The 22,140-nt window shown below is 39.5% G+C and overlaps 1 protein-coding gene across 2 annotated transcripts in view; it reads right to left on the reverse strand.

The window, feature by feature from the left end:
• vav3a (vav guanine nucleotide exchange factor 3a) overlaps window positions 1-21,590 on the reverse strand; it is a 107,794-nt gene extending 86,204 nt beyond the window's left edge. For both annotated transcript variants that reach the window (XM_088071675.1, XM_042510017.2), the window contains exons 1-2: window positions 21,156-21,590; window positions 4,328-4,444 (exon numbers count right to left, since the gene is read on the reverse strand). In XM_088071675.1, the coding sequence (XP_087927801.1) occupies window positions 4,328-4,444; window positions 21,156-21,362 (324 nt within the window). In that variant the 5' untranslated portion in view covers window positions 21,363-21,590. The remainder of the gene's footprint in view (window positions 1-4,327; window positions 4,445-21,155) is intronic.
• Between the last annotated feature and the right edge of the window lie 550 nt (window positions 21,591-22,140).

Here is a 22,140-nt window from a genome sequence, read left to right on the forward strand (position 1 = left end):
GAAGCTGGAACTGCAGGTGAGTGGCAGTTTCTCCCATTCCCTCCTCTCCTCACTCCATTAGCCTCTGCACAGCCAGCCAAGCGAGGATTATGGGGCCTGCTCGCTGTCTAATTTCAGAGATGTTAAATTCACTCTGGGCAATGTGAGATTCACTCAAGAGAGTCATCAAAATGTTGTGCCTGAGCAAACTGAAATCACTGAGGGAAATGAGGAATAAATCGGACATCACAAAAAATGAAAAATTATCAGTGTACGAAGAGAGCTCATTTGAGAGAAACCAAGAAATCAGACACAGAAATCAATCACACGATTAGGCTGTCATGTATTAACATTAAGCCATAAGTGTCAAGTTATGATTAAATGCGAGAGAGGATCAAGCATTTATGGTTTGGGGTCAGTGATGGAAGTAAAAGTAGTAATACCACAGTGTAGAAGTACTCTGTTACAAGTCCTGCATTCAAAATCTTATGTAAAGTTTTAACATCAAAATATACTTTATGCAACAAAAGTTTTCACAATGTAGAGTGACTGATTTCATGAAAATATATACTATATTATTGGGTTATAATTATTGTTGAATTAATGTGTCTATCACTATAATATTGCAGCTCTTAAAGGTGGAGCTGATTTTATTTACTTTACAAAGGTAGCCTACCCTGTTTGGTAGTTTAATCTTTAATAATCAATAGTTAGTATTGATAGTAGTAGTATTTAATATTATAATATTAATAATTTGAATGTGCAAAGGAACTAGAAACTAAAGCTGTCAAACAAAAGTACTAGAAAATACAATATTTCATTCTGAAATGTAATAGAATAGAAGTATAAAGTAGAATAAAATTGAAATACTGAAGTAGCCTGCAATTTTGAGGTACTTATACTTTACTTAGTACCTTTATAAACTATAGATTAATTAGTTACATTGCATCATGGTTTGGGGTGATGGGTCTGATGAATGGGTAGCTACAGTTGTTACAGCAGCCTGTTAGCATAGCAAACTGAAAATGGCAGGAAACAGCTAGCCTGGCTCTGCCTAGACAAAATCTGCCCACCAGCCCCTCTAAAGCTCACTAATGATCACATATTTAGTTTTGGCTATAGTTTTTTGGCTTCCCAGCCAAAATATAGGCTATTCACGCCAAACACCCCCACATAAAACTGCAAATAGTTGTTTTCCCGCTACGCTAAGCTAACCGGCTCCTGGTTATTTTTACACTAAGCTATGCTGATCAGCTATTAGCTGTAGCCTCATGTTTAGTGTAGCCTACCAACGTGAGAATGGCGTCAATTTTTTGGTAAAAGTTATTTTAAAGCAGGGAGTTCCTTAGACTGACTAAATAAGGTGCTTGTGACTAGTATATTTTCAGAACTTTATAGCCTATTTCTAGTAGCAGTTTCAGCCTGCAATCCCTCTATTTCTTTTTCTTCGAAACACAGAGAGGCTAACATTTGAATAGAAAACACATGAATGCAAAATCAAGGATGTGCAAATCTACAAAGCCTCTAACAGCAGCATTTTTTTTGTTTGTTTTTTTGGGAGTAAGGATAAAAATTTGCATATCCTACAGAAATTAGAGGAGCCACTGTTGGTTCTTGTGTAGCTTTTCTCTGAAATATTTCCCTACAAGGGTGAAAAAAGGAATTTGCCAGCGGTCCAAATGTGCTTTAATAATAGATGACTTAATGAAAAGATGACTTAATTCTCTCAGCTATAGTTAATTCAGCTCAGCACAGCAGCAAAGATGCATGTTGAAGTAGGCCTAGGGATAAAAAGGTGCTGCTGACCACATCTAAAGCCTTTCTCAATTTCCTTTCTCTTTTAAAAAAATATTTGTTCATAGGATCCATAAGTGTTTATTTAATAAGAATTACATCATTAAGAGTTCATCTGAAGGACTGTATTAACATAATATGTTAATGATGAAATGCTATTATCATTTCTAAGTCGAAGCATTCGTTAAGTGAATGTTTTTTAGTGGATATTAGATAATTTGTTCTTTTACATTGTCAGTTGCACAAACACCAGAATCATCAGGAGTCAACCTCTACTGGGAACACACAAATGATTTTGCCAGTAATGTTCTAATTAATGCACAGAGAAGTTGAAAAGTTCAGTCAAATGAGCAGATTGTTTATCTTGGGAGGACAAGTTGGCTGGTTGAGTCATATTCTAAAGATTATTTTTAGGGTTTTTTTATGCTTTTATTGCATAGGTGAAGAGGAAAAGGGGGAGAGAAAGGGGGATGATATGCAGCAAAGGGCCGAGGCCGGAATTGGACCTGCGGTTGCTGCAATGAGGACTTCACCTCCATACATGGGGTACCCGCTCTATCCACTGAGCTACTGGGTGCCCCTGGTTGACACATATTCAACAAAACTTTGACACTCAAGTTCTGTGGCAATTTCACATGCCTTCATTTCACAAGCTGTTACTTTCGTAAACATTTCTCTGGTAGAGTGTTGCTCCCTAACGTGTGTGTTTGCCTTGAAAAGGGAAGTTCAGTAGCCAAATGTTTTGGGGTATTTTTTTCATTCATTAAAAAAAGACCTATGACTCAATTCTCCTTTAATACTTCACTAGGCCTCTGCTTAAAGACTATATGCCCAAAATTAAAAGTATTTTTCTTTGCAATCACAAAGTCTATATAAATAATTTTGGTTTCAAAATAAAGGTAATACTTGTGAGATTTACTGCAGGAGTGTTATCAGTGCAGATGGTACATTTTTTTGGCAACATTTTTTCACCATCCTTGCATCCCAGATAAATGTAAACTCATTTGATGTTGCCTATATTTTATTAGAATCCATCTTGAGTGATGATTGGAGATTTTTTTTCATAATCTAAGAACATGGTTTCATGTTGTGGTTTCGTTCTCTCATAATAGCCACATGATAAAAATGCTAGCAATTTGAAACCAGAAAGGGTGTGCTGTTCCTTTTTATTAAAAATCAGCTGTCACAGTCGGTGTTTCACCTCTGATATGATGGATATGATGCTATTAATTTGCATTAATATGGGGCTGATTAAATTCATGCTGTGTATTTTTTCATCTCAGCTGATTATAATTTTAATCACTGATGTTATTATAACTGCTGGTGTCACTGGAGTATTTTTAGCGTCACATGCTGCTCCAAATGCCACTTCTTAACAGATTTTACCACAATTAAATGGAGGACTTTAAAAGCTAGTCAACAGATATGTCTCTGTGTCTTCCTGTGTTTCTCCCACTGACACATATGCACACATATTCAGCTAGTATGACCCTAACGTCTCATAAACTCCAAACATAGTGTGCACCAGGGGCCAGCAATATCCCTCTCTCTCTGATTTCTGAGTAGACCTCCAGGGGACTTCACGAGGGCAGCAGCAGGGTTGTCAAAGAGCCGCAGACAGCTTCACAGCACTACAAGCAGAGTCCCATCAAAGTAATGAACCCAAGGCCAGACTTTTAACCCCTCGTAAAGTCTGCACACTGAAGCGTATTCCCTCTAATGAGAGGAAGCGATTAAACGGCTGGGTCACGTTGCTGACTTCAGCCTCGGCTTTGCGTTGAGGAGTGTGAGGAAAGCTGCAATATGATCTCAGAATGTGTTGATTAGCACCAGTCTATATGATACTGTAGACCTGACTAAGAGGCCACTGCAATTGCTGTTACAGTGAGAGGATGAACTAAACAAAGGTTATCCAAAATGGATTAAAGCATTTGTAAATCTTTGCAAAAGGGACACTGGAAGCACCAACACCTACATTATAATTAGAATCAAAATATAAGTAAAAAAAAAAGGAGCTCTATCACTTATTATCTCTCAATTTTGACTAAGTTCCATGACTTTCACACAAAGACAAGAGTGGGCTCAAAAGAACATTTGACTAATTCAGTTCAGTCTCTAGGGACAGCTGGCGAACACAGTGAGGGTGGAAACCGGCTGTCATCATCATAATCTGCATATAAAGATGGAAAACGAGTTTCTACTTTTTCTTTTTTACTGTACAAAAATAAAGCCAAAACATCCCAGATACAGTCGCTGCTATGTTACACTAGTGACATCATCTAGAGCCAGAGTCTGCGCAGTAGAGATCTCTGCAGCATGGACTTCCTGCAGGGTTTCCCAGGCATGTATTTATTTGCAGCAGCCTGCCACGATTAAAACATCTGCCACCACAAAAAGATTTTCTAATTTTGGAGCTGGACCACTCATTAAGAGCACTGCTGAAATATATGTACAGCTTGGTTATTCTTTGTACCACACTCTCGAACTGCAGAGCATACTCTGGAAACAGATGGAGCAGCAGAATGTCACATGCAGTGAGTCAACCGTGCCTTACCTTTCCAAAGTCCCTGACATCAAATAGGTCAAAGGCCTCGAACATCTCGGTTTTCTTCATGCCAAATACGTCACCACATGCCGCCAGGAAAGTCCTGATGTTCTTCAGGCACAGAAACTGTGTTGGGCAGACAGACGGGATACATGTATGAGTAAGTCAACTATAAACGTTATTATGTTATTATGTTATTATATTTCATTTTCAAAGAGCTTTGTGTGTAATTTTCACTGAATGGGTACAGATAGTGCTGCTTTTATCCTTTGCCTTCTACAGTAGCTTTCACTCTGGCTGTCTAATTAGGACGTGCAGCAGAGGACCCACTAGACACATTGGAGGACCACAGCTCTGAAAGATACATGAGTCAGTGTTTATAGGCACCATGAGTGCATCTTGTTTCATTAATATGATGTATTTCCTGTTGAAATAGGACAGTGGAGTGATGCATAATTAGGAACAGATAATTCAGCAGAGCAGGGAGAGAAAAACAGAGATCTTATTTACTCCTACTGGTACAGTATGATGTAACCACCAAGATTAGATATCTGTTTTTACTTGCAGGTTGACAATGACTGTTGTAATTTACTCCCTCTGTGTTCTTTTGATTTCTCACCTCTCTGTTTACAGATGGCCACCAACATTCAGGCTGTTCACAGTGATCTAATTAACACTGAATTCAGCAACAGCATAGCAGTCCCGCTGAGACTGATATCTTATTATTTTGGCTTCAGTTTTTTGCCTTTGCCTTCACATGCAACATGTCACTTCAAGAGTCATGTACCGACTTGGAAAAGACTCAAAATGACTACAGAGGGATACAAAATGACTACAAAGAGATGCAAAACAGACACAATGAGACACAAAGAGACTTACAAACACTACAAAAAGGGTCAACAACCACAAAGACTAACTACAAAGAGAGTCAAAATGACTTCAAAGAGACACAAAACAACTACAAAGACAATCATATAACATATAACTAAACAAAGACATATAACGACAAAATGACAAATACTACGAAAAAGAAAAAACAACCACAAAGTAACACAAAAAGACTACAAAGAGGCAAAAACAACTACAAAGAAACTGACAGTGACTGCAAAGAGGCATAAAACCACTACAAAGATACTCAATATGATCACAATGAAACACAAAACAACTACAAAGAGACTCAGAATGACAGACAAACACTATGGAAAGAGACAAAACAACCACAGAGATACAAAATGACAACAAAGATACACAAAACCCCATACAGATGCATCACAAGTACAAAGAGATGCAAAACAAAAAGACCCTAAACAACTATATAGTCTGCGTGTCTTGCCTCTATGTAAGAGAGGTGGAGGGGTGTACTTCATGTCTGTGCCTATTGTCTCATAATCTGCCCATGGCCACATGATATTATGCTGCACTTTCAATCAGTCTGTCAGTCAATCTGTTTCTTTAGGTGTAACTATTTCTTTGTTCATCCCTAATTCTTAATGCCCAGCTCAGAATCAGAATTAGTTTTTGCCCAAGTAGGTTTGCACATACAAGGAATTTGTCTTGAATTGGTACATCATAATAAACACATTGGCAACAGTGTTTCTAAATCACCTTAAATATATATTTAATAATTCTGCAGTGCATTTTACAAACTAAATTCTCATACATCCATGCTCTCCCTATAAAGACCAAACTGTAAATGCAAATGTCCTCATAATAAATAAAGGGAAATCTATTGTCTGTTGATGTTTTGACACTTATGCGAGACAATTTGTGTCATGGACACTGAGGATAACAAGGTTGTTCCCAACCATAAAGCAGCATAATTGCGCAAAAGGTCAGAAAACCCTTCCTCAGCTTATTTTTATACACCGTGAGCTTAATTACAGCTGAGGGTGCACTTTGACCTGAGAAAATTGAATCAAACAATCAATAAGAAACTCCTATAATAAACAAGGTCATTTACTGACTGTGTTTTCTGCCTTGTCTGCAACCTAATTCTAAATCTTGCTAATGACGTTAATGGGGCTTCATCCAGAAACGATTTATCCAAATTATGCAGCAGTTAGCGCTGACTGCTGCCCAACAACAACAAGAACACCAATGAAACTGAGAAAACCGGTGGGGGTCGGAAGCCAGGGTGTTAAATAAAGTTTTGTCAGGTGGTTTATTCTGTTTCTGACAAGTGGCCAGCAGTGAGTACAGGGGAAGGTGTCAACACAGGGTAGTTAGACAATGTGCAACATCTGTGACTTCCTGTAGTTGATACAGGATGGAACAAAAAGGGTGCTGGTGAAAGAGATGATTCATGGAGGGGTTTTGGGACAAGGTTTAACAGATGATCTCGCCTGTAAAAGGGCATTTTACTGCATTAATGTTACCCTGAAAACTGTTGGATTACAACTGCTATGTTTTCAGTTCTTGTTTTACCCTAACATGCATATATTTGCAGAAAGTCAATATTCACCTGTCACAGGCAGATCATTACACATGGGTAACTTTGCTCCATGCAAAGAGATGCTCGCATGGGGGAACCGGTGCAGAGGTACATCAGTGTCAATATTGACATGCGAGGTGCAAAGACAACAACATATCACAGCCAACACAAAGGCATGCCGTGTAAGACCAACTGTGTTGTTGCTTTTTGCATTTGAGCAATGATGCGTTATGGCTGCACCAGTACAATGGCCCAGCAAATGAAATGAACAAAGACAACTAAGAACACTGGGTTGCTGTACATGCAAAGGCAGACTCAGACAGTGCTAGAAAAATAACTTGAAGCATCACCATAGCAATTAACACTTTGAAAGGTGAGGAAATAGGCTTGATTTCTGATTAATGGAAGACGAAATTACCCAAAACTTTGTTTTACAAAAAAGTGACAATTACAAGATAATTACCTAAAAATTAGCATCCAAAAAAATGAGAGAGAAAAATTGAAATCACCTGAAAAGAGGTACTTAACAAAATAAAAACAATTCTGTAAAATAAATGGAAATGTATAATAATGATAATTATAAATATCATTTTTTTTTAACATTTTCCCCTGGAATTAAAAAAATGTTCCAAATCTAATAATTTCTTGCAATTTGTTGCACACTTCTTGCCAAGTTTGCTTCTTGCTTTTTTCTCCCATGTTTTCAAAAGCAAGCAAGCCAATTTTCTCACTTTTTGAAGGTTTAAATACTTGTGAGGGCATCTGAACGCAGCACAAGGAAAGTTGAACCAGGTTTCAAGGGTTTAAATTGGCAGCCACAGGCAAGTTTCCCTGATTTGAATGCTTATCATCTTTAAGTGTTGGCTCTAAAAATGTCACTGTATTATTTGAATCATTAAAAAGACACTAAATTATTTAAGTTTCAGCTGCATAGGAGCACCACAGATGGAATGCAGCTGCTTCTTCTATCTTCTTGGGTAACAGGTTTACAGGAAGTGGATTTCATTAGCCCTTTCCTGTTTCTTAAAGAGAGCATAACCCTGTGGCATACTGTCAGTATATTGAGTCCGCACTCAAGGGCCCGACTGTAACTTAACATCCTAAATAATTCAGTCAGTGTCATCTTGGAAAACAAATGGCTCAGGAGAAGAAGCAGCCAAAATTCTGTTATTCATAACACACCTTAGCTCTTGTGGTTAAAAGTAAAATGAGATTTGTCAGTGTGGTGCATGTCCATGCATCAAATATGAAATACCTCTCTACTCCAATTGAATTAGGCTCTACAGATGGCTTCACAATAGAGAGAAAAGCCCCCAGCCAGTGAGCTCCAGATAAGAAGCAGCGTAAAGCAGCGAACGAGCAGTGAGTGAATAATATCGAATGTTTACACTTGTACACATCACTTTCTTTTATCAGACAAGCACATCTTGTCTGCCTGGAGTCTCTGGAGAGTCCCAAAGGACCTCTGCATTATTATCTGAGGGAAGCAGCTTCACAGAGCGCATATGAAAGACAGTGTCTCTACTACACTGAGCTGAAGACAGTGGAGGGGGGATTGTATTAACAAGAGTGTAGCAGCATGAGGCAACCAGTAACTGTTCCACTGGCAGCGTTTCTTCTGCATTAGTGACTTTCTGGGGCTCAGGAAGTGAATGGCCTCATAGCAAGTGTGTGTGAGAACATGTGGGTGTGAGTTTGCACATCTGTACCTGCATGCTTGTGTTGTACCCTCAGTATATTTAAGGACTGTTTTACCATTTTGTAAAATACAATTCCCAGAAGCCAATTACAATTATTAATTTTCTAATCATGAGTTAGATTAGAAGATTGATCCCACTGTCCACTAAAGCGGCTATGAAACTCCAGCTAGCTTACTTGGAATCCCCACTGAAAGACGAAAGCAAGATGTGAATGGTGTGTAAGAATCCATCCAATCCATTTACTCCATTTTCCATAAACACCTCCCAAAACAGATGCTGATAGCTGTTCTAGGATGTACAAACTGCTAGCATTGAAGCATTGCCAAAATGGATGAAGATGTGTTTATTCCATTATTAAACATATTGTTAATCTACTTAGTTGTCTATAGAACATCAGCGTTTGTATGCATTGATTCACCGATTTTATTTCCCTGCAAACCTTAGCGATTTGAGGCGAATGTGCCTGTAGTGAAACAGGCAAGCTCTCATATTGGGAGCCTTGACCAATCAATGTAGATTCTTTTAAATACAAAACACATATACAACAGGATATTTGTGTGATTTAAAGAGCTGTACAAATAAATTACACTTCACTAAAATAGACAAAAAATACATTTTGCAAGTTGCACTCACAGTTCTGCATTGTGTTTCTACAAAAAAAAATCAGCAAAAAAACTTGTCAGATTTTATTTTTATTTTTTTTAACTTTCAAATATCAGGATCAAAAAACATATTGGTTGGGCTCTAATTATACCTCTCATGTTTATATAAATGAAACTGTTCCAAATCCAAGGCAAATATAACCAGCAATGTCAGCGCACCTATTTCTGCATTTCAATGAAACCTGCAAATAACCACATTGTGTAGAATAAGGAATTAAGGATAGATTATGCTGCAGCATCTCAGCAGGAAGCCCAAAACACTATGTTAGGATGAAAATGCATAGTTTATACACAACCAGTGTACAGAGGGCTTAAAATCCCACCAGTGCATTTCATCTCCAAGACCAACCATTTGGAATATGAGGCTAAAAAATATTCCTGTAAGACAAGCCATCTCGCTGCCATGCTTTTGATATGAGCCAGGTCGTGCTCTGTATCCACAATAAGTATCCAGTTTCTGCTTATGTATTCCTTCATACAAGTCAAAGCTCCATAGCAACAAGCTGGAGCCTTTTATGGGCCCCATGCGTATTGTGGAGCTTAATGAAATCCTGCTCTTGTTCTCTTGTAGATCTACGCAATGAAAGACAGCCAGGAGTTTGGCCATCGTGCTGCTCAAACCTTGTTGAGCCCCAATTAATGGCAATCAGATGCATGAGTCTCTTGCAGAGGGATTCAAGGCCTGTGTATAGAATCTCATTTGGTGGTTAAAAGCTCTCTGTCTGACTCTTTTTTATATATATTAAATGACAGCAGTGTGAGAGAGTTAAGTGGAAAATTATTAAGAGGAAGTGTTGAAGAAATACAAAGGCGGGAAAAAGCTAATAAGACATATGTCTGTCAGTTTCAAAGCCCTGCCGGATTAAGTTGCCGAGATACTGTCTCCGGAGCCAATGACATAATGCACACAGGTCTGTGGAGCTCTTTTGTCAAGACTTTCTAAGTCATAACCAGTAGGCGACAGACCACAATCCAAGCCAACGGGTCACATCCATGTCATGTTGGAGCTTTTGTCAGCTGTGTCACCAGGAAATGGGAGGTGGAACGTAGGCGAAGGTCTGACGAAAAGAGCTGCTGCTCTCTCTCACACTGAGGTCGGGGTCATCACAGCCTGACCAGACGCCCATCAGCTTACTCATCTTAATGGGATATTGTGAGTGTTACAGTGGTCAGCAGCTTTTCATCCCAGTGATAAACTGTGGTCACTGATTTCTTCTCCTCTCTGGTTTAAGGTGTGCTAAGCTGTGAAAGAGAGCTGCTTGTTTAGTTGGAACACCCACTGATTTGATTTACAATTGACACAACTGACTAACAATGATGTCGCATTCAGATGGTCTTTCCACTGACTTTTTCCAGTCACTTTCGTGACTCCGAATATCCTCTGCTAGTTAGTGGCAGCCTCTTTATCACCCCTTTATCTTCTCACATTTCCAGTAAGAGGCTATTCTGTTTTTTCAGGAGTTTGGCTCAGTGGTCACCTCTCTCTTTAGGTGAGGAGATAGTGAGCATGAAGGTCATCAGTGTTTCCTGTAGATAGCTCTACGTGGTGCTCCTGCTAATCCCTCAATTCAGTATGTTAAATAATTGTGCGTAATTAGCATTATCTGAAAGTGAGAGAGACAATAAGAACATAGCTTTTGGAAAGCTATAAATTGCACTTCTAACATGAGTGTGTGACGTGAAAGGTGCCATTCATGGTGACGTATTCACATATAATTATCACCTGACTCAGCAGTTCCCCTCAGCTCTATAGAGCGTTTTAGCACAATTCAGCTTATTGTTTTGGTTTTACAGCCCACAACTTAACATTTTTGGTTTGTTTTGGCTCGAAAGAGAAACTACCAGACAAGTTTTGGGTCTGGGCCAGTTGACCAGGCAACCAGCAGAGAATCCTTTAAATATTGTGATATTAATTAGTGAGCATTAGAGATGTTTTCCCCCATGTCTCAAGGCTTTGTGCTAAGCTAAGATATATAGATATAAGTGCTAACATTCCTTTCATCTCACTCAATAAGCATATTGCCCAAAATTTCAAAACGTATTCTTTAAATTCCATACAACAGTTAAAAACGTTATTTTTAAGAAGTTCTTTCAGTACTTTTTAAAAAAAATTACTTGTTTTTTATATGCATAAGATGACACAGAAGCTCCCAATCACATAATTATATCCTCTTAAAAAGGCCAGTACCATCGAAAAATTCAAGACAATCATGTCATCTTTCCCAGGAACAGTTTAAAAAAAGATTAATAAACACACTAAAAACACAACAGCAATGGGTAAACCACTAAACCTCTTCTTATTTTTGCTTTGGCAAACAACAAAATTACATCACAGCCAGTGTTAGCATCACTAATACTGTTGTAAAATATATCCAAAAACACAACGTAGGTGTTGGCATCAACATATTAATTACCATGCTGCATTAAGATGCCAATCATTTAACGTCATTATGTTCTCAAAGTCATCTGACAAAATTAACATAAATAAAGGTTACCTAAATTGCGTGAACAGCTATAGTGGCATTTACAATGAACAATCACAGAAAGAATTGAAGATGACAGAAAACTGGCCTCCTGATATTTCTGCCTCACAGCACCTGACTGTGTTGGTTTTGGAAAAGCTTTGATTGATCTCACTACAGCACCAGCACTTTCACTCTGAGGATGATACACAAAGGCATATAGTTCTTTCATGTAATGACAATGAGGCAATAAGGGAAAACCCTCCACCCTCCACCCCCCACCCTTCCACCTCTGTACCTCCCCCACAACACCAATCAGTGTCCCAGAAGCCATTTTCTATGAAATCCTGGTTTTAACCCCCATGACCCCCTACATATACATAAAGCTTACTCCATCCCCCACTAGATAAGGGAATTGAATTAGTGTTACTGCGTGAGATATGGACCCTCTTGGATACAGAAACCCAGGTGGAGTAGTTTTAGCTAAACTGTGTGTGATTGGCTCAAAAGAAGGCTTACAAAGAGCAAAGGTGGTGGACAAAAAGAGGGTTGAATATATTATAAACTGTGCGACTCACTAAATAAAATGTACACACTCAATGCACAAACACTGGAGCGTGAACGGTTAGCAGACAGCAGCACTCCTCCTCCTCCCTCTACTCCCCCTGATTTATGCCTCTTGGAAGATTGTGTTAAAAAAGTGTGAAAAATGCTGTGCTGTGGCACTTGACAGAATCTGGTCTACTGCTGTCTTAGCCATGTGTATGTGTGTTTCTGTGTCCATTCAGGTGTGGGGTTTAAAGTATCAGTGTGTATATTTTTGGATTTAAACTGCTTAAAGTCAACACTGCTGCTAAAGTCTGCCCATTATTTTTGCCAAAATGTATCAGAGTTTCCCACACATTAATTTATTTGTGGCGGCAAGTCACGATTCAAAAGTTTGGAACCATGTAATTTATTTTATATTTTTGGAGCTGGACAATTTGGTTATTCATTGCACCTCTCGAAGCACAGAGCGTACTGTGGGCACACATGGAGCAGCAGAACCCCAGGTGCAGTTAAAGTGAAACTTAACTAATTATTGCACTGGATCAAAATGTTTGCTTTCACTCACTCTGCAGCAGCTGTTCCTCTTATCCATCAATCTAATCTGGTCTGAACGGATCGACAGATCAATTATCCGCCCCTCAATTATCCAACTCCTCAACAAAAGAACTCAGGTTCATGGACCTGCAAAAACATCTAAATTTAAAAAGGGGACAGAGAATGATAAAAAGGGATGCAGAAGTTATTCCTGGAATGTTAGAGCCTCCATGGAAACTTTATCATAAAACTGTATACTGTACATTGTATTGTAAAAACAGCAATGCCATGTATAGACTTGCTTATTCCCTGTGTGTACTATGACACACATGTATCACTATTATTCCCTCTCTATTGCTGGAATTCTTACACTTTCGCTCTCTGTCTCGATTACATCAATAAGGACATCCCCATTTCCAATAGACAACAGTCATCCATCACTTCCACCTTGAATGGCTCAGCGCATGACGCCTTATACATGCACGAACGGTCCCTACTGATAAAGACAATAATGTGCAGCAGCCCTTTTATATATATACTGGCTCCGTACTTGCACATACAAAAAATGCATATATGTTACACCCAAAAGGTGTGCACATACAGGTCCACTGATGAATATTTAGACTGTATATGGATGTCTTAGCTTTAAATCCGTAAAGATGGATTCAGTGCTCTCTGCTTTGCTTGGCTCCAGGTTTCCACTCCAGTGAACCTGGCAGTAAAAGGTTGCAGAATCACTGCTGCTGGCTATGACCGTGGTTGTGGGTTGGTATCATCTGGATCTAAATCTACAATTCCTGACTGCTCACTGCCTTCCAGATAGCATCTTGACATTTCTACCATGCTTAAAAAGGGCAAAACTGCTATTATTATTTGCTGATGTTACTATTTAAATCCATATTCTTATTTATAGTGTATGCTATGAGGCCTCCTCTGATGTGTGTAAGCTCCTGACTACACTTAAAATGTCACTTATGGTGATGATCATTTGCCAGTAAAGACAACAGACAGTATTGACTTCCTCAAGAGCTTTCAGGGCACTCAACAGTGATTAACTGAACCATCCACAGCAGAATTGAGTAACATAATAAACATTGACTACAGGTACATGCTCCACCACTGAATATCTCTTAATAAAATCAGCATATACTTTATCTATAATTTAATGTGCACTGGACCATAGCATTTACCGCTTGGCTATGGTGCCGGCTTGTTACCTTGGTGACGGAATGAAAGGTCAGTTTGCTCTGTGTGTGCACATGTACATGCACAAGTGAGGTGCAACATGAGCTTGTATTTGCAAACATCTGCGTCCATGTCACTGCACATAGTAGGGGCACATGAATATGCATGTCATCGCAATGACACGGCGAAACAAACCAGAGCCGCTGCATTACGCTGCACTGGAATTATAAATGGGAGGCTGTGGTGACTTGGTCCGACATGGCATGCATGGGTGCAGTAACGTGGTGTTTACACACTGACAGGTGCAATGCTTTCTTCAACATGAATCAATGCGAGCAGCCAAGCCACGGGGGCAGGCATCAAGGGACTCACAAGCTGTGTCCAAACGCTCACATACTGCATGCTAATAGCATGCATTTTGTAGCATGTGCAATATCAGTATGCATATTCAGTAGGTTAAAGGTATGAGTATGCGTACAACATAGATAAGAGTGTGAAGTATGACGTATGGCCACTGAAATGTGACTCTCTAATTTTTTTATGCCTTCTTGTTCCCATAGAAACGACACAGAAGAGGGCAAATTCATGCTCCACTGCAAAGTTTTAACAGTTTTATGATACAATAAATTATTTCTGAGACGCAGAATGGCTCCCTCTGAAAAGTCTTCTAGTCTTAAGGTCATATCCACTTGCATTAAGGTCTGACTGCATGCAGAAAGTTTCACACACTGGTTTGTGGCTTGTATGTATGGTAGGTTGTTGAGAAGCTGAGCTGTAAAATGCACAAAGATCTTCAAATGCTGCACTGTGATTCTTAATCACCATATACAGGAATATTTCAGATAATAATTAGTTTTACTTTACTGTGGAACAAATTATTGTAAAGCAATGGTTCAGTTTCCTCAAAAAAGGAACCACATAAAATGACCTTAAAATGTAGCTGATTTTTATGCCTCCACACTGGCAATAGCTGTGGCCAGAGAGATTATGTTTTCACTCAAATTTCAAGAAAGGGAATTTCTTCAAATTTGGCACGAACATCCACTGGGACTCAACAATGAACTCGTTAGATCTGGTGATTATAGGTCAAAGATCGAGGTCACCATGACCTTGTCTTTCTCTCTCTTCTTGTGAACACAATATCTCAAGAACTCCTTGAGGGTTTTTTGTGTTTTTTTTCTTCCAAATTTGGCACAAACGTTCACTTCGACTAAAAAATGTAATAATTCAATTGGTGTTCAAAGGTCAAGGTCCCTGTGACTTTGCATCCATCCCATTCTTGTAAATGCAATATCTCACGAACACCTTGAGGAAATTCTTCAAATTTTGCACAAATGTCCACTTGGACTCAAGAATGAACTGATTGGACATTGCTAGTCGAAAGTCAAAGTCAAGGTCACTGTGACTTTACAAAATATGTTACAAACCAGGCAGGCATTTGGTCAGATACTGTATTCACTGTATTTATTGTATTAGTTGGTGACAATACAGTATCTGAGCAGACATAGATCTTCTGCGCTGCCATGGGGGAGATGCGTGTGAAGCATCCACAGACATAGATGTAAAATTTAAGTACAACTTGGCTAGTGCCACAGAGAAATACAACCAGACGGTAACAAACCAGGCATCAAAAAAGGAAGTGTACAAGTGTCAGTGATAACATATCAAAGAAATCCATTCTTCCATCTGTGCAGTTGCCTGTCAGACTATAAGTTGAGGAATGCAACTACTATTGTAAAAAACAATAAAAAGTGTGTTTATAAGACAAAACGCATTGCAGTGCATCTTAGGATGGTGAGGATCTTGATTAAAAAGAAAGGAGAGTCTGTGTGTGTGTGTGTGTGTGTGTGTGTGTGTGTGTGTGTGTGTGATGAGTTGTGTATGTTGTTCACTCACACATACAGAGATACATAAAGTATTAACAACTCCTTTGCACGTGGTTACACCTCACTTATCTATGACCTCATTCTGCTTCATTACGGGGAAACTTAAATTTCAGTTACCATGACGATCCCACAATAGCCTTTATTCCTCTCTAATTGCACTTAAATAACCTGCACCCTGACTCTACACCACAGTGAAATGTCTCTATTTGCTCACATTTGCAACATCTTATTTTATGTTTTTACACAGATTCCCAATTTGTTGTTTCCTCAGCATGCATGACTTGAAGACGTCTTCTTCTCCACAAACCAAAGGAAAATGAAGACATTCTCTCTGTGTGTTTCTCATTCTCCCACGCTATCGCTGTCTAACTTTTGTCTTTGCAAGTGAAGAGCAAGCCTCGGAGCCTTTGAAGCCCGCTGTAAGGAGTGTTCGCTGCGTGAAGCCGGCTTTTCTCTTCATTGTTTGACATCACAGAGTTTTGGTCTCAGCCTTGACAAAATATACATGTACCATCTATAATGTATAATAGTAGCCTCTGAGTGTGTAAAATGTGTAAATGCAGTACGCCTGGAAAAGGTCTCATTGAGTCAGAATCGGTGCAGTTTGCCAATTCAAACAACACACCTGCTGCAAACCTGCATAAAAGCAACTGTGCTATTTACTGAGCTGTCATCTTTTCATGTGATAACGGTTTTTCAGACATGTGCTTTAGATTATGCTGCAGCATAATAAATGCATAATGTATACGCAGTGGTTCTCTGTATGCTTTAAGCTATCCCTGTTGTGTAGCCTGACAATACTGTGCTGGACCTAGCATAGTCAGAGCTTGAGGCTAGCTTCCCCTGGTGCCCTACTGAATAAAAAGTGACTGCCTATAAGAAAATCTAACACTGAATGCTTCATTCTGTATTCTATTGGAATAAATAGATGATTCATTCATGAATGCACTGATTGAGTCTTCATGGCATCTCCATGTTGGTTTTGAATCTGTGTATAATCCATGAAGCCTTTTCTCTAATTTTTCAGCGCACTGATGTACTTTGTCGCTCTGTAAAACACTTTCTGACACTCGTTAAAATTAGACTTGACTCTTTTTCATACTCCATCTTTCTCTCACTTTCACTCTCCAAAAATGGAGTGAAGTCTTTGATGCCGACTCTATGAAGAGCAAAGTGGGTTTTCTTTTTCTTTTTTTTTAATGCTGTGTGAAGAAAGCAGCGGCTTTTCTCTTCATTGTGTCTGACATCTCAGTGCTTTGGTCTGAGCTTGATCGAGTGCATGTTTAGTTTCACTTCCTTCCTCTATTCCATTTCCTGATTTCCTGTGCATGTTGAGGCTCACGGCCTCTCAGCTGCCGGTGGATTCGCAACAATGTTCTCACTCTGAATCTGCAGTTTATAATCCTGTGTCATGGAACACAAGGCAACAGTAGGCTTAACAAGTTAGGGGTGTCAGGGCATATTATAAGATTTCTAAATTTCAATCAAATGAAATGAGTTCAGTTGTTATGTATTTTGGCAGTTTGTGTCTTTGAATGTATCAATAACTGCCTCTAGTTTGTTTTTAGAACAGTCCTTTGCTAGCAACATTATGACAGAAAAAACACCCACACAAGGAGGTTTATGTCCTCACTACTGACTTACACAAGCAGCGTTTGGAGTATATTTGCAGTCTTCTCAATAAAAACTGAGATTCAGCAGAACTTCGACCCAAATGTTTCAAGAAACAGAAGGATGGAAAAACTGCATGCTGCATGTTTGACCACATGGTTGGTTCGTTGCGCCACGAGAAGCAATCCATAGTTCCTCTTGACGCTAAACCGCTGATTTTCACTGAATGAGACAAAAAGTAACTGCTGATTATGTGGTGTATTTTTTGGTAGGAAAGCAAAATACAGTAGTTGCTGTGGTCACGCTGCATCTAGACTTTATCATAAGTTCATTACAGCCCTGTAAAGCTACAATCAAAGATGGTAAACATTTTGCTTTACGTTGACCTTAACTGGAACTTGAGTTTTTCAGTTTTAATATTGTGGCAAACCTTGTAAACACCACAATTATGTGCACAGATGCACAGAGTACACCTACACAACCCATGCATCATTCAGTTTTCACCACAAGAGCACAGATCTTAACCAGTGAATAGACAAATCCCAGCTACTTTTTTCCTGCCTACATGTTTGCTGGCTTTTTGTTGCCCTTACATGAGTTCATTCTTAACAGAAATTACTCACTACACAGCCAATACAAAACTCCCACACATAATTAATGTTGCAGAACGAGAAGCAACCCATCCTGATGCCAACATCACACATGTGAACCTTCCAGAACTTCTAATGCATTGTGCCTTAATTACGCAGCCAACACCAGCACAGCGGGCTAGCCCTTTAGGGCCCTTTATGTCCTCTGAGATGCGCCTATGGAGGCCAGGCAGACTCTTTGTAGCTCTGTCCCCTCACTGTCTTTGTCTTTCCATCGCATGGGTCCCATGGGTGAGTCCTTAGCAGCGTCCCATGTGTTATTATTGGCCAATGATAAAGTAGCTGCCACGGCCCTCATGAATTATGCAGGATAAAAGGGAAGCAACTCCGCCCTCAGTTATGTAAATTTAAGTTTGAGGAGACAGAGGGAGGAAAGTCACTGGGAGGGGTGTTGACACCCATTTTTAGCTGAACTGTGCTCGCTGTAGAGGGAGTTGGCATCCAGCATCACATGGTGTGAATGTGTGTGAAAGGGGAAGCCACGAGTCATGATCTACTGACATACATATGAAGCAGTAAAGTCCAAATAATATTCAAATTGGTCATTTGCAAAGTTTATTAATGTAGATGTTGACACTATTTATCACAATAGTAATTTCCATTTGTGTTTCTTTCCAGTAAAAATCCTGGAAGTGATGCACTTTACATCTCTGCTAAACAAAAGACCAACTACAGTAGGTGGTTTTATAGAGAAGTTAGAACCATCATGGTGAATGCAGGCAAAAAAACCACACATCACCTAAAAACCTCAAACTTCACAAAGAAAAATTCCCACATTCAATTGGCAGATGACCTCTGGGAAACACAGTTCACAAACATTGAAGTAGCCCTCAGTAACAGAAGTAATGCTCCCACACCTGAACTTGCACATGTGCTTTGTAATTGTGTAGGACTGTGCCTGTGCATACTACTAATGTTAATTCATCCCTGAATTGTAGCTGCAGCAATGTCTTGTGTGAGTAAGCCATCCATCCATGCATAAAACAACTTCTGCCTATAAATAACCCAGTCTGGGCCAGGCCAGGCCAGTCACTGAGCGCCAGTATGGTTCACAACCTCTCTACGCATGGCAGCTCCGTTGTATGTTATTATGTCACGAGTGACAGCCAACACTGACCTATTGATGTCTCCCAATCAGTATTGCTGCTAGCAGAACTTCTACCAGTAAATGGACCAATCAGCTTCTCCTCTTTCACTTGCAATCTAGTTTTCTCTGAAATCTCCGAGTAAACGGATCCTTTGACAGTTGATTTCCATTGCCATTGATGACATTATAATCCCCTATGATTTTTTCAAATTGTCCACTTGACTCGTGTGCTCAAGTTGAACAGGCAGCTACCAAATTAGATTGTGACATTGAGTTTACCTGCTTTTTCCAGGAAACAAGCCTAATCTCCCTCTCCTAATCAGTTTTGCAGTGCATCCATAGTTTAAGATTAATCACCTGTTTTGCATCGGGCAAGAGCATTAGGGCATCTATTATATAGAAATGCTGTATTATGTGTGTGTGCACATTACTGGTGGAATACAGTCTAATGTTTCTGAAGCAGGTCTGCAGGCTCAGTAGGTGAGTGTCTACCTCGCTGTGTTGACACTGAGCCAGACGTCCAGATTCACAGTTATGAAGGCGAATATTAATCTGGTCATGGCTCAGTCTGTCCTGTTATTGAAACAGATGGCATCTGAAAAACAGGAGCCACGTGGCCTCAGCTTTCAATCATTCTATCCATCTATCTATCTATAGAAAAAGTAGAGGTAAAAACTAAGTTGTCTGTGCTGCAACATTCATTACACGAGGGACTGTTCCTTATTTATGAGAGGGGAGGGGTTGGTGCAAAATAGGGGAGGCACTTCAAATATTTTTTTAAGCACTGTGGAGGGACATGTGTCTCTTGATTTGGGTTAGGAGAGTGACATTCAATCATAAATCGTGTTTTGTATTTATTTCAAATCAAATCTTCAGAACACTAAAAACCTGTAAAGGGTTTAAAAATATCCAAAATCACACCATTCAATTCAGCCAGAAACTGTAAAATATTGTTATTAATAGTGAAGGGAGGGTCAAGCATTCTCGCCCTGTCACACAAGGAGACTCAAGGGAAAATATTTGTAGCTCCAGGGATGGTCATGATATGAAGAAAGAAAGAAAAAAAGTCGCACCCCAGCCACTGCCCTATTCTAATAAATAAAGTGCCATCCATTAGTTAGTTATTTTTGTTATATAGCCACATATAGGCCTAACCTTAAAGACAAAACAAAGCAGAAGAACCAATCAGAGTAATTTAATTGTAAGGCAATCAAACTAATAACTTAAAGGCTCGATTTTTTAAAAAGACAAAATTACCATTCTAATATATCTGATGTTGTTAATCTCATGGAATAAACCCATGTATCTGATCAGGATAGCCCATACCAAAGCTTCATCACCACTTAACATCTATCACACGTGTAAGTGCATCACCTACAGAGGGCAGATAGAGGAGCTCCGTGTACATGGAGCCGTTATAAGGGTTCAGTGTTGACCAACATTGTCAACGAGGAACAGTTACTATAAGTACCCTAAACTGTAAAATCAAGTAAAAGAATCAAAGACAGATAGTTTTTTTGTCATTTTAGTTCACAGTATGACTCCTGCATAGCACCAAGTTGGCCCCAATGGATCGCTACCGAATTCCGTTCAATTTTTCGGCTATTTAGTGTTTGCTCGCTCACTGTCACGGAACCTCGAGTCACAAAGCAACAATTAAGTGCTCATCACAGTGGCAAGGATCATCTTTTATATTCGGCATATACTCTAAATGGTATCGTATACTGGGGTGAACTTCATTCTCACTAATATAATTTGTTGACTTCTTATTTAGTCCCGTTTTCCGTAACCAAAGTATACGATGGGGGCGTTGACGAGCGGTGAACCAATTTTTTAAAAAGTTGAAATTTTCTTTAAAGCAAGGGCTAACGTGTGGATCATACTGTGCCGAATTTGATATAAAGCTATTTTCATTCATCTTAACTTTCAATGGCATTCTCGCAGGCGCGTCCTTTCTGTGGAGAAGCAGGGAAATTTTAAACTAGCATAATTCTAATGATGTCTGGCCGCGCTCTCGCCAGCAGGGCTAAGTTGTAGTTTGGCGACGGAGAGATGAACCTACATTGTAGTCGTTTCTTACCTGTGACATTTGCGGTCGGAGGTTGATTTCCTTTAGGTTGATGGACTGGGGTCTCAGGTTGTTGAGCAGATGGCAGAGGAGGACTCCATCCCGGAGGGTCTGGGCCAAGTCAAATACCTGTGCAGACTCCCATGTAACCCGGTGGTTAGCTGGAAGCACCTTGCAGTTTATTAACCACAGCGCGCATTGCCTCCAATACTCCATCATTATTTTTGACTTCAGCCGGACGAGCTTTAAGAGAATTTGTTCTTTTAGAGCAAGTGAAACTGCTGACGGATCGGTGGCGAGTCTTAAATCGCATCCATGCTCCACCGCCAAGTGTAAAACCCCGATGAAAACGGAACTGGACCACAGCAGAGAGCTGGTGGAGGATGACAGTCCGGTGTGCTGAGGCTGTGGATGGAGCGCACCCTGCACTCTTCCTCTCTCGCTCTCTCACTCACTTACACACACACATACACACTCACTCTCTCAACGTCTCTCAGTGTCTCTCTTCCCTCCCCCTCACCAAACTCCTCACCTCTTCCGCTTGCTAACCATAGGCTCGTTTTGTGTACATTATACTATTACAGTAAAATAAAACAAGAGGTGGAAAACACACTAAATAGCTACTTATTAATACAGAGCACCGCATAAATAGTTGTGCAAAAAAATGCATTTTAAAAAAATTAATTGAATAAATTCATTTTGTTTTGGTAGTTTATATATACTATTGTGCATCATACCCAAGTTCTTCTTTGGATGCAAATATCCCGCCTGCACTGGTGGAGCTTGTCGATAAATAATTAAATAAATAAAGTAATTGCATCTCATTGAGATACAGACATCAAACATGGATATGGTTACCAAAAAACAAAATAGTCTGATGTGGTTATAGTTTATAACTCATACATTCATTGAAACTCATTAATCTGACAGTCACAAAAAGCAGAGTCGAAATTAGTCTACATACAGTAGTTAAAGGTCTATGTAATGCATCACTTAA

This window comes from Plectropomus leopardus, chromosome 21 (genome assembly GCF_026936395.1).
Source record: "Plectropomus leopardus strain MGB_pleo_1.0 chromosome 21, ASM2693639v1, whole genome shotgun sequence".
NCBI classification, from domain to species: domain Eukaryota; kingdom Metazoa; phylum Chordata; class Actinopteri; order Perciformes; family Serranidae; genus Plectropomus; species Plectropomus leopardus.